The following is a 20657-nucleotide window of genomic DNA, read 5'->3' on the forward strand; positions in this document are numbered from 1 at the left end:
GCACAGTCGCAGTTCACCATATGACTGCAGTGGCCAGAGACAGTGGTCATGGGAATATGATCTGTTTTTGTGTGAACGTATGTCTGTTTTCTGTTTTGTAAGAAGGCCTTTCTGGCAAAAGGTTTAATGTATAGCAGTCTTTTCTTTGTACCTGTCTGCAACTGGACATGTCCTCTTTATGGTGATCAGCAGTGTATGCTTTTCATAATATTGTCATTATAACGTATATTAGTGACATACATAACTTTCTCTCAAGTTTTGTTGCTGTCAGGCAGATACCAGTACCTCACTCAGAGATACAAATAAAATGTGTATCATAATTTTCAAAATAAATGCCATTCATTGGCAGCATATGTATTAACTATAGCTGTATTAAGTTCTACAGATGTGAAAACTCGAAATCCTCCTCATTTTTAGTTTGTCGCAAGGAACATCTTAACTCATCAGTAAGGATGGGTAGACCATGAAGCAGTTTAATGCCTGCAGCAATTGCTTGGTAAAAATCTTGGTCATACTGGATTGCTACAGTGCTTGACTCGCGTCATATCGTATTGAAAGATCACAGTTATTATCCATGGAACATACAAATAACCAACAAAATTAACATGGTGCATGTGATTCCTGCAAATGCTACCAGGAGTAAGAAAAATTTCCAAGCAGAAATGTGTTGTGACCTGGACAACTGTGAGGCTACAGATATTAGTTTTATGGGTAGCATTGTCTTTGTGAACAAAATACAGTGTTGTCACTATCAATTGTAGTTCAGAAGATAGTCCATTCCATGACACAATCTAAGTTACCCACAGCAAAAAAGTTTCAGATATAATTAGAATGTGAATTTGCGTTGTGTTATGTTATAAGCATGAAGAGATTGTTTTTAGATTCCTGGAGCATATAAAAACAGAGCAGTATAGCACTTTCTATATCATGAGATAAAAAATTTTGGTAGACTGCCCTACTACATCCATCACATTGTTTGAATTTGACTTCTCCAGACTTCCACCTCTTTGGTCTTGTGTAAGACATACTATATAACAATTTTTTTTAGTTTTGCAAGAAACTGATTGCCCTCTGCCCATTCAGAATTTTAGGAGCACAACATACGAACACCAGTTTATTGGTGGATAAAGTATTCAACAAATTTACACGGACTAGACATTTATTTAGTATAGAAAAAGTAACACATACCCTCTATCTGACCATTTTACAGATTAAAAAGTGTATGAAAAGACCATATTTATGGTCTTTTCCTCTTTATCATATTTATTGTCTTCATGTGAAATAAATTTACATTTGTTTGACGACACAACCTGTATGATGATGACTGTGTGAGATGGTGCAGTGAATAGGACATTTGGCTTGCATTTGGGAGGACAACAGTTCAAATCTCTGTCCCACCATCCAGGTTTAGGTTTCCCATGGTTTCCATAAATCGCTTAAAGGTAAATGCCGGGATGATTCCTTTGAAATTGCATGACTGATTTCCTTTCCCATCCTTCACGAATCTAAGCTTGTGCTCCATCTCTAATGATCTTGTTGATGGGACATTACACCCTAATCTTCCTTGCTTTCAGTATAATGATTTATGCTGCACACATTTGTGTGTTACCAATACATATAATCCACTCTCAGCTTCATACTTTTGTGTTACAGGCCTTCCATAATGGAAACAGAAGATCCTTCGGAACTTGGGGACTGGTTGAAGCAGCGAGTGTTGGGAAGCGGTGGGTTTGGTGTTGTAACATTATGGAAGAATAAACAAACGGGTGAAACAATAGGTACGGCAACAGAAATCATGTCAGATATCACTGTCAAATTTTTGTGAAGATGGACGCTATTGATACCTTGTGTGTGTTAACAGCCTTGAAGAAATGTCGTTCAGGTACTGACAGTATCATGACGCCAAAACATAAAGAAAGATGGACAAAAGAAGTGGAAATAATGCAGCGACTTTCACATCCCAATGTTGTCAAGGCAATTCAAGTTCCATGGGAACTTTCTATTCTTCGCTCTGAGCTGCCATTGTTGTGTATGGAATTCTGCTCAAAAGGTGACCTTAGACAGGTTAGCAGTATAGATAATTTACAAAAATCTTCAGACATTAGTAATGTTAATAATTTGGCATGACCATAGAAACTGAGTTTGCATGCAGTGAAAATAGTGCTTGTTTTAATACCTAATTATTCTAGGTTTCTTTTGCATTATCATTAGATTACATTAATTTTATCTATTTCTTTAATACATCTACGCCAATCGCAAGATTAATATTGATATTCTGCAAAACAGCAGAACTGTTGATCTCATTAGGAGTAGGATTGTCCAATCAACTTGTGATTCCTGAAAGTCCATATCCTAGTACAGATGGGCTGCATGTACACAAGATAAGGCACATTTGTATGCACTTGTTGAATATAACCAATGGATTTTTATTCACAGTACGGCCAACAGGATATTAAGCACTAACAATAAAAATAAAAAATAAGGTAGCAGGGAAGAACTAGACTACCTTAGCATCGGGACTTCTTGTGGGACAATCTTTGCTTAGTGTTTCTCTCCAGTAGTCTACTACTCCACTTTTCCATGCTGTTTTTGATTTGCATTTAGGTAAGTTACAGCTACAATTTATTCAACTTTAACAACAAACACCAGCTGCCTAAGATTGAGAGGTCCAATTAACTTTTATCAGTGAACCCAGTATGTGTAAATTACAATTGAGAAAATGTGCAAGTAATGGAACAATGTATCACACCGCATGTGATTGATGCATCTCAGAATTGGCACTAAAGTTGATAGCAATTTTGTAAATAATATGATCAATCACTGTAAACAACACCACATGAAAGTCAAAACTGGGTTCACAGTGGGCCAACAGTAAGCCAATCTTCTGAGTGATGCTATACCTAAAGAGAAATGCTCACCTATGTATGTGGTGCCAGGCTCCTTGAAGGAGTTGTCTCTCAGACAGTGAAGTGTGAAGAATTACTGTTAAAATTCAAAATGTGTGCAGTCCAGTACAAGTCAAGAAGCGTATTAGTTCCTCCCACAACAACCTCTTTAATGATCATAACAGTAAAATTAGACAAATCTTCTCTTTTTTCCCCGTGTACCATCCATAAAGTGGGTAGATAAGGAGTAAAATTATAATGGTTTGCTGTCTGCCACAACCTACACACTCTTCCATGGATTGTAGAGTACTCATTTAGATGTTCATGAGCTACAGAGGTCAGTAGCAGTAACATCTAAAAAATTGGTGGAGTTTTGTTGATGCAAAATTTTGGTAAGACTACAATAAAACTTGTATAGAAACTCAGTTCACTCTCTTTAGCTGCTCTTGGAATCATTGCAAAACTTTGTATTACAAAAGATACCAGGATGGTATAATTTGTATGTTTTCAGTCTGTTGTGATATACAGAATAATACAGGGTTATTCTAAATGATGGACCCATTTTCAAAACTTCATTTTTATTAAAGTACAAATCCAAAATGACCAAGCTTTATACTAATGAAAAGAGGAAGTTTCAAAGTTTTTTCGTAATGTTTGATATCAGTTTAATAGATTTAACAATTTGTAATCGATTAGTTTTTAATAATTATTTAAAAATTAGAGATGTGATGTTATAAATGTTCAATGTGGCCACCATTGATTCCACTGCAAACATTGATACGGTAGCCAAACTCATCCCACACACTTGAAAGCGTATCTGCTGTTACTGAGTGCACAGCAGCAGTGATCTGGTTCTGCAGATCATTCAGAGTGGTTGGTAGATGCGGGATGTAAACAGCTTCATTCATGTAACCCCATAAGAAATAGTTGCAGGGCATGAGATCAGGAGATCTCGGTGGCCAGAAGTGCAGAGCCACGTCCTCAAGTCCCTTGCGACTGATCCTGTGCTGAGGAAGGGTCATTCAAACAGCTTTGTACATCACAATGCTAATGGGGTGGAGCTCCATCCTGTTGGAAAATGAAAATTTCCATAACTTGAGGGAGCAGCCATTGTTCCAGTATGTCCAGATACGTGATTCCCGTTACAGTTCTTTCTGCAAAGAAACCTGGTCCATAAACCTTTATACAGGATACGGCATAGAACATGTTGATCTTCAGTGAGTCTCTTTTGTGTAGCAATGGTGAATGTGGATTTTCCAAATCCCATATGTGAACATCATGTCTGTTGAGGGGACCGATGACCTCACAAGTTAAGTCCCATAGTGCTCAGAGCCAGCCATTTTTTGTGTCTGTTGAGTTTTCCACTAAGGTGAAACGTTGCTTCATTGATAAAAATTACACGCTGTAGAAATGCGTCATCCTCTATCTTTGCTAGCACATAACCGCAAAATGCGAGACGCTTCTCTTTGTCATTGGGGTTGTTAGCATGCACGTATTGTAATCCGTAGGGCATGTACAGCAAACACCATCTCGGAACTCTCCATACAGTTGGTTGGGGTGTTCCAAGTTCTCAACTGGCTCTATTGATAGATTTACTGGAACAAAACTTTCTTGAATCCATCTGAAATTATTCACTGATAAACGCGATTGGCCTGTGCTTTTTCCTTTGTACACAGTCCCAGTCTGTTTGAACTGCTTAAATCAATGCCTAATGTTTCTGCGAGTTGGTGGTTGAATACTGAATTTGGTACGAAATGCCCACTGCACTTCAATTTGCGACTCACTTTTCAGAAACTTAAAAATGCAGAAAACCTTGTGCTCCATAGTCACCATCTCACTCACAGCTAACAGTGAAATGGAACGACGGCCCTATTGTCACGTGAACTCTACTGGCCACTTCTGAAACCATCACTGCCTGCCTGCCAAAACCTTTGAAATTTCCTCTTTTCATTGGTATGGAGCTTGTTCATTTTGGATTTGTTCTTGAATACATATGAATTGTGGAAATTGGGCCATCATTTAGAATAACCCTGTATTTTCAAGTTCCATCACTTACTGCCCAAAATAAAGTTTTTTATTACAGAAGAGTAGCATAGCTCTTAAACTTTACAATTGATAGTGAGTCTACATCGGAAAGTTGCATGACAACAATATGTTTAAAGCAGAATTTAAAATATTATATACATATATCTAAAAACAAAGATGATGTGACTTACCAAACAAAAGCGCTGGCAGGTCGATAGACACACAAACATACACACAAAATTTGAGCTTTCGCAACCGGCAGTTGCTTCGTCAGGAAAGAGGGAAGGAGAGGGGAAGGTGAAAGGATGTGGGTTTTAAGGGAGACGGTAAGGAGTCATTCCAATACCGGGACCGGAAAGACTTACCTTATGGGGAAAAAGGATAGGTATACACTCGCACACATACACACACACATCCATCCGCACATACATAGACACAAGCAGACATTTGTAAAGGCAAAGAGTTTGGGTAGAGATGTCAGTCGAGGCGGAAGTACATAGGCAATGAAGTTGTTGAAAGACAGGTGAGGTATGAGCGGCGACAACTTGAAATTAGCGGAGGTTGAGGCCTGGCGGATATCGAGAAGGGAGGATATACTGAAGGGCAAGTTCCCATCTCCGGAGTTCTGACAGGTTGGTGTTAGTGGGAAGTATCCATATAACTCGGACGGTGTAACACTGTGCCAAGATGTGCTGGCCGTGCACCAAGGCATGTTTAGCCACAGGGTGATCCTCATTACCAACAAACACTGTCTGCCTGTGTCCATTCATGCGAATGGACAGTTTGTTGCTGGTCATTCCCACATAGAAAGCTTCACAGTGTAGGCAGGTCAGTTGGTAAATCACGTGGGTGCTTTCACACGTGGCTCTGCCTTTGATTGTGTACACCTTCCGGGTTACAGGACTGGAGTAGGTGGTGGTGGGAGGGTGAATGGGACAGGTTTTACACCGGGGGCAGTTACAAGGGTAGGAACCAGAGGGTAGGGAAGGTGGTTTGGGAATTTCATAGGGATGAACTAAGAGGTTACGAAGGTTAGGTGGACGGCGGAAAGACACTCTTGGTGGCGTGGGGAGGATTTCATGAAGGATGGATCTCATTTCAGGGCAGGATTTGAGGAAGTCGTATCCCTGCTGGAGAGCCACATTCATAGTCTGATCCAGTCCCGGAAAGTATCCTGTCACAAGTGGGGCACTTTTGTGGTTCTTCTGTGGGAGGTTCTGGGTTTGAGGGGATGAGAAAGTGGATCTGGTTATTTGCTTCTGTACCAGATCGGGAGGGTAGTTGCAGGACGCGAAATCTGTGTTCAGGTTGTTGGTGTAATGGTTCAAGGATTCCGGACTGGAGCAGATTCGTTTGCCACGAAGACCTAGGCTGTAGGGAAGGGACCGTTTGATGTGGAATGGGTGGCAGCTGTCATAATGGAGGTACTGTTGCTTGTTGGTGGGTTTGATGTGGACGGATGTATGAAGCTGGCCGTTGGACAGATGGAGGTCGACATCAAGGAAAGTGGCATGGGTTTTGGAGTAGGACCAGGTGAATCTGATGAAACCAAAGGAGTTGAGGTTGAAGAGGAAATTCTGGAGTTCTTCTTCACTGTGAGTCTAGATCATGAAGATGTCATCAATAAATCAGTACCAAACTCTGGGTTGGCAGGCCTGGGTAACCAAGAAGGTTTCCTCTAAGCGACCCATGAATAGGTTTGCGTACGAGGGGGACATCTTGGTACCCATGGCTGTTCCCTTTAATTGTTGGTATGTCTGGCCTTCAAAAGTGAAGAAGTTGTGGGTGAGGATGAAGCTGGCTAAGGTAAAGAGGTTTTAGGTAGGGTGGCAGGTGATTGGCGTGAAAGGAAGTGCTCCGTTGCAGCGAGGCCCTGGACGTGCGGGATATTTGTGTATAAGGAAGTGGCATCAATGGTAACAAGGATGGTTTCCGGGGGTAACACATTGGGTAAGGATTTCAGGCGTTCGAGAAATTGGTTGGTGCCTTTGATGAAGGATGGGAGACTGCATGTAATGGGTTGATCTACGTAGGCAGAGATACGTTCTGTGGGACCAGCTACAATGAGGCGGCCGGGATGATTGGGTTTGTGAATTTTAGGTAGAAGGTAGAAGGTAGGGGTACGGGGTGTCAGTGAGATCAGGATGTTGATGGAGTCAGGTGAAAGGTTTTGTAGGGGGCCTAAGGTTCTGAGGATTCCTTGAAGCTCTGCCTGGACATCAGGAATGGGATTACCTTGGCAAACTTTGTATGTGGTGTTGTCTGAAAGCTGACGCAGTCCCTCAGCCACATACTCTCGACGATCAAGTACCACGGTCGTGGAACCCTTGTCCGCTGGAAGAATGACGATGGATCGGTCAGCCCTCAGATCACGGATAGCTTGGGCTTCAGCAGTGGTGATGTTGGGAGTAGGATTAAGGTTTTTTAAGAAGGATTGAGAGGCAAGGCTGGAAGTCAGAAATTCCTGGAAGGTTTGGAGAGGGTGATTTTGAGGAAGAGGAGGTGGGTCCCGCTGTGACGGAGGATGGAACTGTTCCAGGCAGGGTTCAATTTGGATAATGTCTTGGGGAGTTGGATCATTAGGAGTACGATAAGGATCATTTCTCTTCGTGGCAAAGTGATATTTCCAGCAGAGAGTACGAGTGTAGGACAGTAAATCTTTGACGAGGGCTGTTTGGTTGAATCTGGGAGTGGGGCTGAAGGTGAGGCCTTTGGATAGGACAGAGGTTTCGGATTGGGAGAGAGGGTTGGAGGAAAGGTTAACTACTGAATTAGGGTTTTGTGGTTCCAGATTGTGTTTTTGTTGGAATTTTGAGGGAGTGGAGCTGGAATTGGAAGATTGAGTAGATGGGAGAGACTGGGTTTGTGTGCAATGAGAGGAGGTTGAGGTTTGCTGGAAAGGTTGTGAAGGGTAAGTGAGTTGCCCTTCCGGAGGTGGGAAATCAGGAGATACGATAGTTTTTTGAGGTGGAGGGTGGCATGCTGTTCTAATTTGCGGTTGGCCTGTAGGAGGATGCTCTGAACAGCCGATGTGGATGTGGGAGAGGTTTTATTAAGGATAGGAGTTGAAGGGTGTGTTCATTGGCTGAGTTGATGTGTTGGTGAAGGATTAGGTGGGTGAGGGCAATGGATTGTTCAATTTGGAACTGGTATAGGGACTGATGGAAAGAAGGTTTGCAGCCAGAGATGGGAACTTTAAGTGTGAGGCCTTTGGGGGTAATACCAAATGTCAGACAAGCCTGAGAAAATAAAATATGAGAGCGTAATCTGGCTAGGGCAAAGGCATGTTTTTGGAGGGAATGTAAGTAAAACTTAATGGGGTCATTGTGGGGGTGTTGTGAGGGTGACATGGTATTAGAAGGTGGAAAGTGTAACATGAGGCTGAAATGAAAATGAAAATAGAAATATATGGGGAGAGATAAAGGTGAACTAGAAAGCAACTGGTGATCTGGTGTGAAAAAAGGCAAAAAAGTGTTTGTTAAAACTTGGCTATGTTGATCCTATGGTGAACTTGGGTTGGTAGACAATGATGTGCATAAAGGTAAGGTGGTTGTGTTGCCGCCAAAACACGTTAAAGGATGGAGAAATTTGGGGAAATTTTGAAAATACTACGTGTAAATGTATTAAAAACGAGTGGTTTTGTGGTGGCAGATTAAGAAAATGGGGCTAACAATTGTCTGACGAAGAAATAATGACGTTAAAACTTGTGGGAAGCGTCTAAAAATGATCAGTGACGTGGGAAAAACGGAAATGGAAATAAAGCAAAAGTTATTAGAACTAGCCGAAATGGTTGTTTCATAGGTGAAAGGAACTGTTTGAGAACTAGAAACGGTTCATAGTATAGTAGCGGTAGTGTTGAAAGCGGATATTTTATTTTTTTATTTTTTTTATTTTTTTATGGTTTGGAAGTGGGTTACGTATTATTGAGTATATATGGGCGGGATAAAATTGTATAGTAGATTTCGGTAAAAAGGAGAAGGTGAATACAAAGTGAAACTACTGGCAAAAACAGAAAGAGAAAATAAGACAACAGAAAAGATTTCGAAATGCAATAACAAACGTAATTGTTGGGTTCAAATTAATGTATGAATATAATAGAGGAAAACATTCCACGTGGGAAAAATATATCTAAAAACAAAGATGATGTGACTTACCAAACAAAAGCGCTGGCAGGTCGATAGACACACAAACGAACATATAAAATTCGAGCTTTCACAACCAGTGGTTGCTTCATCAGGAAAGAGGGAAGGAGAGGGAAAGATGAAAGGATGTGGGTTTTAAGGGAGAGGGTAAGGAGTCATTCCAATCCCGGGAGCGGAAAGACTTACCTTAGGGGGAAAAAAGGATAGTTATACACTCTCGCGCGCAGGCCCCCCCCTCCCCCCCCCCCACCCCCCCACACACACACACATACACACACAGGTATGAGCGGCGGCAACTTGAAATTAGACATCCTTTAGAAGTTTGTTTAAGAACTGATTGCAATTCAGAAACAACAGTAACATTTGTAGATATAGTAAAGGCAAAATGACTTACAGTATTTGTCACTCAGCCTTTATGTGACACAGAAAAAAATGAGATATTCAGTTATAAAATCTTGGACCACTGATATCAAATGTGAAGGGTTTCACAGTAAGTTAAAACACAACCTGAAATCACTTCTATTTAAAACACATTGTACTCTAATAGAGGAATTTATAAATGTGCAGTAATTTAAAAATTTAAGTTTGCTTAAGATTAATGCAAAAGGGTCATGTTTTTCACTGAAAAAGTGTATTTCATGATGGGTAGTTAAAAAATTTTAATTATCTTCTTGAAAAAATCTAGCTGTTATTATGAAACATGATGATGACATTGTCCATATGTGTGTGTTCATCATTCAGTGCGACACATTTTTTCCATTGATGGGTGACTGGGCAGAGACCTTGGTTGCAGAAGCCTGTATCTTGGCTGCTAAGGAAAAGTTTCACATCAAAATTCACTTTGTCGTCATTGTGTAAGTGACAGCCATGCAATGCTGAAAGCTGAGGAAAGAAGGAGGTGTCACGTAATGCAGTGTCAGGAGATGATTGGCAAAGGTGGATGAGGGGGCGGGTGAGTTTAATAGGCAAAAAAAATTATTATAATAAAAAAAAAAAAACAGTAGCATATGCAACTGGAGTGTCCTGTGTGGAACAAATTGGGACATTATCATAGAGTAGAAACACCTCCTGGACAGCTTTCCATAATTCTTTGGCTTGATAATCTCCTGTAACCTCATCAGCGGATTTTGGTAGTATGGTCCTGACAGTTTTCCCTCTTACAAGCATAATCTGTTAGCTCTGCACCATAGCAATACCAAAAAACCCTCAGCATAAAACCTATGATGGTTGGGTCTTTGCCTATTTCAGTATTGGTGAGTCTATATGTTTTTACTGCTTGCTTTGATCCTTTGCCTTGGGGTCATACTTATATATGCAGGATGATCAGGCTGCTAAAGATGTCATCTAAATTCACTGGACACAGCTGGAACAGTTGTGCTGCTGCTTTGTTCTGGCAGACATTTAGAAAATCTATGAGCAGTTGTGAACCGAGTGAGCAGCTATCTCTGCCATGTTCTAGTTGCTGAAAACCAGTTCATGATTGCTTCACACATTTTCTGCTACCACCTTGATTACAATATGCTGGTCTTCAAGTACTAGGACATCAACTTCCTTTGGGCTTATTGATTCTTCACAGAGATAGTCTGGCACTGCATTGCTAGTTATTCAGATTTGTTTCATCACATGGGAAGTACCTACACCACCTATCCACTCTGTCGTTTGATAGTATATTGTTGCTGTACACTTACACCAACACAACATGGACTGTTGCAGCATTGTGTCCCTTATGCAGAAAATGAATGACTGAATGTTACTGAACTTTACCAATGGGCTGCACTTTGGCTTCTCTATTAATGTGCTGTGGTTCAGGGATTTAATAAATGTCCACCAGGCCTGCAGACATTTACCTTCAAAAACACAAAAATTAATTATGTAAATTTGAAACTTTACAATTGTCCCTTATAATTGTTAACTGATTTGTTCCACATCATTACGACAGATCACAATTATGATCCATGGAACCAGTTTCAGTAAAGGTATTGTAATCTTTTTGGTGGTGCAGCTGCACTGAACTGAAAGTATGCAATATGCTTGCACATGACATTTGTAGTAACTGTTTCCTCATTCATATGATTGGAGTGTATAATCTGCCACAGTTATGTTTATGAATATAATAGAGGGAAACATTCCACGTGGGAAAAATATATCTAAAAACAGAGATGATGTGACTTACCAAACGAAAGCGCTGGCAGGTCGATAGACACACAAACAAACACAAACATACACACAAAATTCAAGCTTTCACAACCCATGGTTGCTTCATCAGGAAAGAGGGAAGGAGCGGGAAAGACGAAAGGATGTGGGTTTTAAGGGAGAGGGTAAGGAGTCATTCCAATCCCGGGAGTGGAAAGACTTACCTTAGAGCGCGCAAGCGCGCGCGCGCACACACACACACACACACACACACACACACACACACACGAGCAGACATTTGTAAAGGCAAAGAGTTTGGGCAGAGATGTCAGTCGAGGCGGAAGTACAGAGGCAAAGATGTTGTTGAAAGACAGGTGAGGTATGAGCGGCGGCAACTTGAAATTAGCGGAGGATGAGGCCTGGCGGATAACGAGAAGAGAGGATATACTGAAGGGCAAGTTCCCATCTCCGGAGTTTTGACAGATTGGTGTTAGTGGGAAGTATCCATATAACTCGGACGGTGTAACACTGTGCCAAGATGTGCTGGCCGTGCACCAAGGCATGTTTAGCCACAGGGTGATCCTCATTACCAACAAATACTGTCTGCCTGTGTCCATTCATGCGAATGGACAGTTTGGTATATACATTTGAGAGGATGTTGATTCAAATCCCTGTTCAACCACGCAGATTATATTTTCTGTAGTTTCCTTAAATTGCTTAAGATGAAAGTGCCTGTTGGAGGAGAAACCAATTGTGTGATGTGATGGGAACCACATGCGGAAGGGGAGAAACCCAGGAGAGGATGCAGGCTGAACATTGAACCACCCAGTTGGGATACAACAGACAGAGAAACTAATGAGCCACAGTGCTGCAGAACACAAGGAAATAGACAAAAAGGCATAGTAGCCAAAAGTAAACAGCCAACAATAATCACTGGAGGCCTGAATGTCTGGTAGAATGACAAGAATGGGTACATGAACTCAGACGAATGTGGCACAGGAGAAAGAAATGTTTACTTCACCATCACTCAGTACCCTGTTGTATGAAATTGCATGCTACGAGAAAAGAGATGTGTCTAGCTAGCCAACACCAACACCAATAGAACTTTATTGCGTACACAGAGAATACACAATAACGTAGGTTCTGAATAGCAGCTGAGCAGATTTTGAATGGCTGTGTCTGAAAGATTGCTCTGATCTGATGAGAAATTTGACTACTCAGTTCCAGTTCATGAAGGTACAGTTTGTGAGAACACAGTGTGTCACAGTAGGGAAACACTGCCATAGACAGAGACCATATCAGCCACACTATCAATATCTTTGTTTTGACTGACAAACACTGCACTATGATGACTAGAAATTGTTGAAGATCAATGTTGAACTCGCAAATTGAAATTAGGTCTCTCTCACTCGCAAACTAACTGGTGAGATGGTGGGTGGTGTCTTCTAAAACCGTCCAGCAGAGGAACACTGGGAAGTTGTGCTGGCATCACGTGGCCTATGAAAGCGGGCTAGTGCAGGCAACAGTGGCACAGTGTTGTCTCCACAGCAGCTAATGCAGGCAAGATGAACCACATTTGAGTTGTAGGTGTCTCAACAGGGTGGCAATGCATGGCACTCTGTTGTATGGCTATTCGGTGGATCATAAAGTGCCACAAATTTCTTTCCTACAGAGAAGGTGGCAGAGTCATCTCATCGTGTAGTCGGCAGCTGTGATGTAGGCAACATCTGAGTGTGTGGCAGTTCCTTTGAAAGGGCATGCACAGTTTCCCTTTGTGTCCTTCCCCAATCTGCTCTTGTGCTCAGGAGTAGAGTTCTCAAAGTAACCTACAGGAAGCAAGTTCATAGGCTTTTGTAGCTGGAGTTGGTTTCAAAAAAAATCTTCTGGTAAATGAAGGTCACCTCATTGCCATGATGAGGGCAACCACCTACTATAACCAAAACATTGCTACATCATTTTTACAAGATGTGCTCTACTGCCCAGAAAAATTTTATTGTACTACACAGGAATTTGCATTTTTATGTCATTTCAGAGAAAACGTGTTTTTGCCACACTAATATCATTTTACTTCCAATGCAGGTTTTAAATAAAAGGGAAAACTGTTGTGGGCTGAATGAAGCTGATGTCCGTGCTCTCATTTCTGATGTGAAGAGTGCAATACAGTACCTTCACACCATGAAGATTACACACCGAGATTTGAAACCAGAGAATATCGTACTTCAACAAAAGGAAAAAAAGGTATGCAGATGAACTGGAAAAAAATCTTAATATGTTTTATTTGAAGCTGGTTAGAAGTGTGAAAATTTGTGAAAAGTTTGTCTTAAATAATAAAAATTGACACACACTTACTCATATTCAAATGTACTTTTTGTCTCAGGAAGTAAAGATGTTACAGGTAAAATTTCATATGTGCCTGAGACTTTAAACTTCAGGAAGCAGCCTTAACACAATACCAAATTTCAAAACTTTCTGTACACTCTTCTTGACAGTGCCAAAAAGACAATACAAGTTATCAGCAACATGTAGAGATGTCCTGTAGTCTGCATAAAAGTAAATCTAATTAAAATCTCACACCACAGACTCTACAAGCAGCCAAGTCCTTACTCCAGAGATTGTGCCATGAGACAATTTTGCATTTCTAACTTTTTAAAGTTACCTTTTTTTTACCATCTGAGCAGCTAACATTGTGCTCCCCAAAGATAGGCCATTGGTTTGATGAAACTTGTTATGTTGTGCCTCTGATGATTTCATTCCTCTTCAATTCATGCTTTCTGTGTTCAGCAGTGAGGTTATAATGTACAGTGATGGGGCAGTTTACCACAGTGCACCTTCTCTATCGGTGGTCTAGTTTCCTCATTGCCCAAGATTCTCTTCTGACCTTGTTTCCAGTGATGGGGCACTTATTTGTCTTATTACTGTGAAATGAGGATGATGTCCTGCATGTATTCAATAATTTTATCTCTTACACACTTCTTTCTTGTAGTGTTTACTGCGCTCGTGTAGTTGGAGCAGATGAGATACTTATTCCTCTTACAAGTCCTCTTCTGCTTCAGTACATGGAAAATCATGTGTAGCACAGTGTCATAGGTAATAAAATTGACTGGAAGGTGGATCCCAAAGGCACAACCAGGAAATATTATGAAGCAATTGTAGCACCTAATGAAATATGCATATGTGAACTCAATAGTAAAAATACACTTTTCATTTATAACAGAGAAATATTATTTGCTTGAAACTGAGGCAAGGAGTGTGAGAAAACACTGGTGACATTCATTGCTTCTGTTAACATTTTGATGTTGATGAACAGCCAAACCTCGTATAGGTACACACTGGAAAGCTAGAGCACAGTGTTCTGTATCATAGCGTTCCCTTATACTAACAGTCGAGCCACATCTGCAAACATTCATTTCAGTCCTGTTACTGATATATGCAGAAGCATGACCACCTGTAAAAGCTGCTAGGCCATGTATTAGATTTTCTACAACAGCTGCACAGTTTTTTCATTTGACTTTAGTAACCGACGGCAGTCCACCTGTTTGAGTGGTCACTGCCAAACTGTGGCCAAATGGCTAATCACCCAGTAGGTAGAGCATGCCGTTTACTATATGTTAAAATTTTATTGCTGTTTCACAGCCTGTGCTAGTGAAGATAATACAAAAGCTCTGTTACGGTAGCAGTGAAGCTGCATGTATCAATGGACATCACTTATTTTCACTCCCAAATTTCCTTGCTGGTGAATCACTGTTATATTAAACTCCAGTAAAAAGTAATACTGCTCTCAACCCAAACTGTAGTATGAAATTCTACTTTGTTAGGCATGATCCAGTTGTAGATGTGTCCTTGCCTTTCCTTGACTTTTGGGTGACCTACGTTTTTTGCCAGAACTTTGAACCACTGCAGAACTGTGCATTTTTGACTTTAACAGATAACTGCCAGATATGAAAGAAGTGACAGAAAAAAAGTATATCAACTGAGTATTAAACGCCAAACCTTTATATTTGCAGACTGACAACCATTTAATCACTGAGCCACATAAATTTCATTATCAAATCTGAAATTTCAGACGGACTATTTACTGTGAAAACCCCATATGATGATGATCTGCAGTCTGATGTTAGTTTATATTTCATACCTACTGTTCAACTATGAACAGCACAGCTTTACATCAGCAACAAAATTCAAGATTTGATTTCACGATTCATTAAAAATCAATAATAGCAGTGGTATGAACAACATGTACAAAAACAAGACGTGTATTGGAGTAGTAAGTAGAAAGTAACAGCTGTAATGCATAGATTTATAAGAAATAGACTGAGTTTTTGCACAATTTGTTATAGAGGGATTATATTGTAAGTCATCAATTGTTATATACAGCGATTAAACTTTGGAAATTTATCGTCATTTTACACGGCAAAATATGTGTTGATTTTAATGCAAGAATTGCTTGGGCATTACAAGATGACAACTTCCGTAATTAATAAGCTTCTGTGAATTGTTATACTGCTATAACAAAGTTACTGCAGTAATAATAATAATAATAATAATAATAATAATACAACCATTATTTCTGTTTAACAATAGCTAAGAAAGTTAATAATAATTGGAACAGAGAGTTGCATGCCAAACCTAAAATCAGAAGTTAGCATTAACAACCTAAGAAAATCGAGGGCGTACATAAAGTCCGGGAACACTTTCAGTTATTTATTGCACAAGAACCAAACATTGTACAGATATCATACACATGTTATTTTGAAGAGAAAGTTTTTGTTTCATGTATACCGCCACATCGTAGTTTGGTAATTTGCTGATAGTCAGCACTAGTTACAAACATGGTGAGTTCAGGTGCGGAGCAAGCTTTCTATGTGTTGGAGTTTGACAAAACAAGTGTGCTACAGCTGTTCAATGGATGTTTAGAACCAAGTACGGTAAGAAGTCACCAAAAAGAAGGCCATTTACCACTGGCACAACAAATTCGTTATGACAGGTACAAATTAGTTACGATGGGTTGCTTGTGCCTGACAAAGAGAAGCAGATGTCCCATAGTGAGTGAAGTGAATGTGGCACACGTACAAGAGACTTTCATAAGGAGTCCAAAGAAATCGGTGTGTTGCAGTTCCCATGAACTCCGAATGGCTCCAATGATAGTGTGGAAAGTCCTGCGACAGAAGCTGTCTATGAAACCATTCCCATTCAAGCTAGTGCAGAAGCTCAATGACGAGGACAAAGACAAGTGTTTTGAGTTTTGTTTGCAGTTACAACAATTGAATGAGGATGCAGTTGGAATTGTTGATCGCTTAATTTTTAGCGATGAAGCCTCCCCCCCCCCCCCCTCGCACGCTAATGGGAAAGTGAATGGGGTAAAAAAAAAAGCGAATGCATTGTTTTTGTGCCTTGTCAAGTCGAAAACTGTACAGGTCATTCTCCTTCACCGAGAACACTGTCACTGGATATTCCTACATGGACATGTTGCAATGGCTGATGCTTCAAATGCAATCAGACTCTCCATTCATCTTTCAGCAGGATGGGGCAACACCCCATTTTTGTCGTGAAGTTCGTGGGTACCTGAACACGGAGCTGCCGTATCGATGGATCAGCCGTGCCACAGAACGGGACAGCTGTTTTATGAAATGGCCACCCAATAACCACATCTCGCTCCATGTGACTTTTTCCAGTGGGGACACATTAAAGATCTAGTGTATGTACTGCCTCTACCACGTGATGTACAAGAGCTCTGGGAGAGAATACGAGAAGCAACTGCCACAGTCGACTATGCCATGCTGGGATGGGTATGGCAAGAATTTGATTAACATTTTGACATCTGCCGAGTCACTCATTGTTCGCATATCAAATATTCATAAAAATACTTTCAGAGTTTCTCTTCAAAATGCAATACGTATGACATCTGTACAGTGTTTAGTTATTTTGCAATAAATAAGTGTTCCCAGACTTCATGTAACCCTGTACACAAAACACTTTGCATCACTGTGGTTCCCAAAACTCCTGAAGATAGACGTTGACTGTGAATATTGTATCACAGACACAGTCCCTTTGACTGTTCAGAGATGTCACTAAACCGGCCCAAAGATGTAAACAACCATGCATGAGCAGCAACTGTTACATGGTCCAACAGCCTATCAGTTCCAGTCATTCCACCAGGAAGGGCGTACACGGCTTGGTGTTGCCTGTAGTTCAACCATGCGAAGATGGTCAATACTGCTCTCAACAAGGGAAGTGTTCAGGCGTCTCAGAGTGAACCAAAGCGATGCCGTTCAGACATGGAGAAGATGAAGAGAGACAGGAACTGTTGATGACCTGCCTCGCTCAGGCCACCCAAGGGCTACTACTGCAGTGAGTGACCGCTACCTACGGATTATGGCTTGGAGGAACCCTGACAGCAACACCACCATACTGAATGGTGCTTTTTATGCAGCCACAGGGCACTGTGTCACGACTCAAACTGTGCGCAATAGGCTGCATGATGCACAACTTCACTCCCGTCGTCTGTGGTGAGGTCCACCTTTGCAACCACGACACCATGCAGCGCAGTACAGATGGGCCCAACAACATGCTGCATGGACCACTCAGGATTGGCATCATGTTCTCTTAACTGATGAGTGTCGCATATGTCTGCAACCAGACAATTGTTGGAGAGTATAAGTTCTGGACCTCTCAGAACCAAGATGATGCAAAACTTTTTTTGATGAGTGTATAATACTAAGTAGTTTTTTTTAAAATGTCAGTTCCAATAAAATTTAATAGGAGCCAACTTGGTCAGGCTGAACGCCTTAGACACACTGTCCAGTGAATGCAACAAGGTAGAGGTTCCCTGATACTTTGGGGTGGCACTATGTGGGGCCGATGTAGGCTCCTGGTGGTCATGGACATAACAGCTGTATGAAACATGAATGCCATTCTCTGAATGATAGTGCAACAATATCGGCAGCATATTGGCGCATTTGTCTTAATGTATGACCGTTCGTGCCCCCATATTGCACATCTTGTGAATGACTTCCTTCAGGATAACGACATCGCTCGACTTACGCGGCCAGCATGTTCTCCAGACATGAACACTATCAAACATGCCTGGGATAGATTGAAAAGGGTTGTTTATGGACAATTTGACCCACCAACCACTCTGAGGGATCTATGCTGAATTGCCGTTGAGGATAGGAACAATCTGGACCAACAGTGACGTGATGAACTTGTGGATAGTATGCCATGACAGATACAGGCATGCATCAGTGCAAGAGGATGTGCTACTGGGTATTAGGGGTACCGGTGTGTTCAGCAGTCTGGACCACCACCTGAAGGTCTTATTGTGTGGTAGTACTACATGCAACATGTGGTTTTCATGAGTAATAAAAAGGGCAGAAATGATGTTTATGTTGATCTATATTCCAATTTTCTGTATAGGTTCCGGAGCTCTCAGATCCAATGTGATGCAAAACTTTTTTTGATGTGTGTATAACACTCAGCACTTTTTTTAAGGTGTCAGTTCCAATAAAATTTAACAGATTGCTTAAGATGCTTGGGAAATACAGGGTGTCTCATGAAAGATGCTTGGGAGAGGTCCATGCATCACATGGCATGGCACGGGCTCCTGTCACCGCATCCGCTGGCTGCTGCCGCGTCCGAGTCTTGGACACTAATCTACCAGTTATCAGCTGTGTGTGCACTTCCCTGACTTAAGCACAAACAATGTTGCAATTTGATTAACTTAAGCGTACCTTTATTTACTGTAGGTGCTCAGGGAGATGTCTCTCTGTGGTAAGAGCAACCTGAAATCTCCTGAACACATTAGTAAACACTCGACAAATTCTTATCATGTATCAATGGAGCACCTGAATGTTACTGGATGTGTAAACCAAAATGTGAGATCGTTTACACAGTTACTTTCACACTGCATGGCACAAACTGTAAAGTACATGCTGAAAAAAGAAACGGATATTAATTATATTGATCTGTAAATGATACATTCAAGATGTTACATTTAAGATATTCCCGAGAATCAGAAATTTTTTAGAAGATTTTTGGATGTTTTTGTCATGTATGCATATAGGAAGAACAGTGTGTTTCCCACCATTTTGTATAGGACGGCTCATTGATCTTACTAGTGATATAAGAAACATGAGGGAGACACACATGTTGACTCTTGGACTGAACCAAGATGTCACATAGACATACCATTTCCACATTCCACTGCAGTTCCAAACTGTTCTGGTCAATACAGGTTACAAAAATACCCTTTACAGCCGTACATTGAGGTAGATGGGAACTCATCATACAATAATACCGAAGAAGGAAACAAAGAAAACTTGCTTGTGAATATTGGCTTCAAAAGTTTAAAATGTCCTATGTGCCTTATAATGCATTAAAGCGTCTGGCATGTTACATTGCTTTCAAATGCATGTTCATTGACAGTTCACAAAGAGATAAAACGTTAAGCTGTATGTTTGCTGCAAAAGATTGGATTGCTGTGATTTTGTTAAGGCAGTCTGTCATCTCCATTGCCTGACTGGCAGACTCAGTGGCAGAAGTTGGAAAAGTTTTCTCCAATTTCCAAAGAGAAATAATTTCCAAGTGCAAAAAGATGATGGAAGCACTGTCATTCATCATGCAATCTCATTTCAACAAAAAATGACATTTCCCCATCTGAGGACAAGAATTTGTGATAATTATTATAAATAGTAAAGATACACAACTGAGAGGGATGCTAAAGCTGACTGTTCAGTTTTATTCTATTTGATCTGTTTCTATTTTTAGCCCTGAACTGTGTAATGCTTTCAAATTCAGCAATTAGCAGTGATTTGAAAATGCACCAGAGCGGAGAGCATGATTTCTTCATTATCCATGCAAGAAATTACCCAGGAACAATGTTGCAGTCACCACTTAGTGTGTAGGACACTGCAGTCCACCCAGTGACATCAAGGAATGCTGGGAAATGTTAGCATATTAGCCTGTGTATGACCTATCTGTTAAATTTCTACCTACCTTGGGCATCCTGATAGTTGCTGCACAATGCATTTACTATCTTATGAAGTCGGATGTTAACAGTAAATCACAGTCACATTTGTGAACATAAAATCTTCTTTAAATTGTGCTCCACAGCTTTTATATGTTGATCATTTTCTTCATGTAGGGTACCTCAGCCATGTATTTATTAAGGATAATTTGAAGTTTTCCACCTCAGTAATTTTTTCACAAGTATTTAATTAATTACATCATGAACGATTGGCCAGTTTGTGCCATACAGTCCATTTTTGAGTGTGGTAGGTTAGAAGTGTTGTACAGTTGTCCTGTTATGAAATGGTGGATGTAGCTGATAGGAAAGTGAGCACATAATGTGCAATCATCCAGAAAGCTTACTGTAATAATAGTCATCTTTGTAACTAATGTTACGCTGTAGGACACTACATATGTTCCCTTCTGTTATTCAACAACAAGATGACTATTACTGGACACACAAAGCTTT

At 40.7% G+C, this 20657-nt stretch overlaps 1 protein-coding gene across 5 annotated transcripts in view; it reads left to right on the forward strand.

The window, feature by feature from the left end:
* The window catches only part of LOC126285416 (inhibitor of nuclear factor kappa-B kinase subunit alpha-like), a 166347-nt gene that overhangs the window by 21372 nt on the left and 124318 nt on the right, over positions 1-20657 (forward strand). For 4 of the 5 annotated variants that reach the window (XM_049984780.1, XM_049984778.1, XM_049984779.1 and 1 more), the window contains 3 exons: positions 1654-1778; positions 1862-2064; positions 13265-13423. In XM_049984780.1, coding sequence (XP_049840737.1) covers positions 1664-1778; positions 1862-2064; positions 13265-13423 — 477 coding nt within the window. In that variant the 5' untranslated portion in view covers positions 1654-1663. Of the gene's footprint in view, positions 1-1653; positions 1779-1861; positions 2065-13264; positions 13424-20657 lie in introns of those variants that run through there. The other variant, XM_049984782.1, reaches the window with a different exon arrangement.

This window comes from Schistocerca gregaria, chromosome 8, assembly GCF_023897955.1.
Source record: "Schistocerca gregaria isolate iqSchGreg1 chromosome 8, iqSchGreg1.2, whole genome shotgun sequence".
Taxonomy (NCBI): domain Eukaryota; kingdom Metazoa; phylum Arthropoda; class Insecta; order Orthoptera; family Acrididae; genus Schistocerca; species Schistocerca gregaria.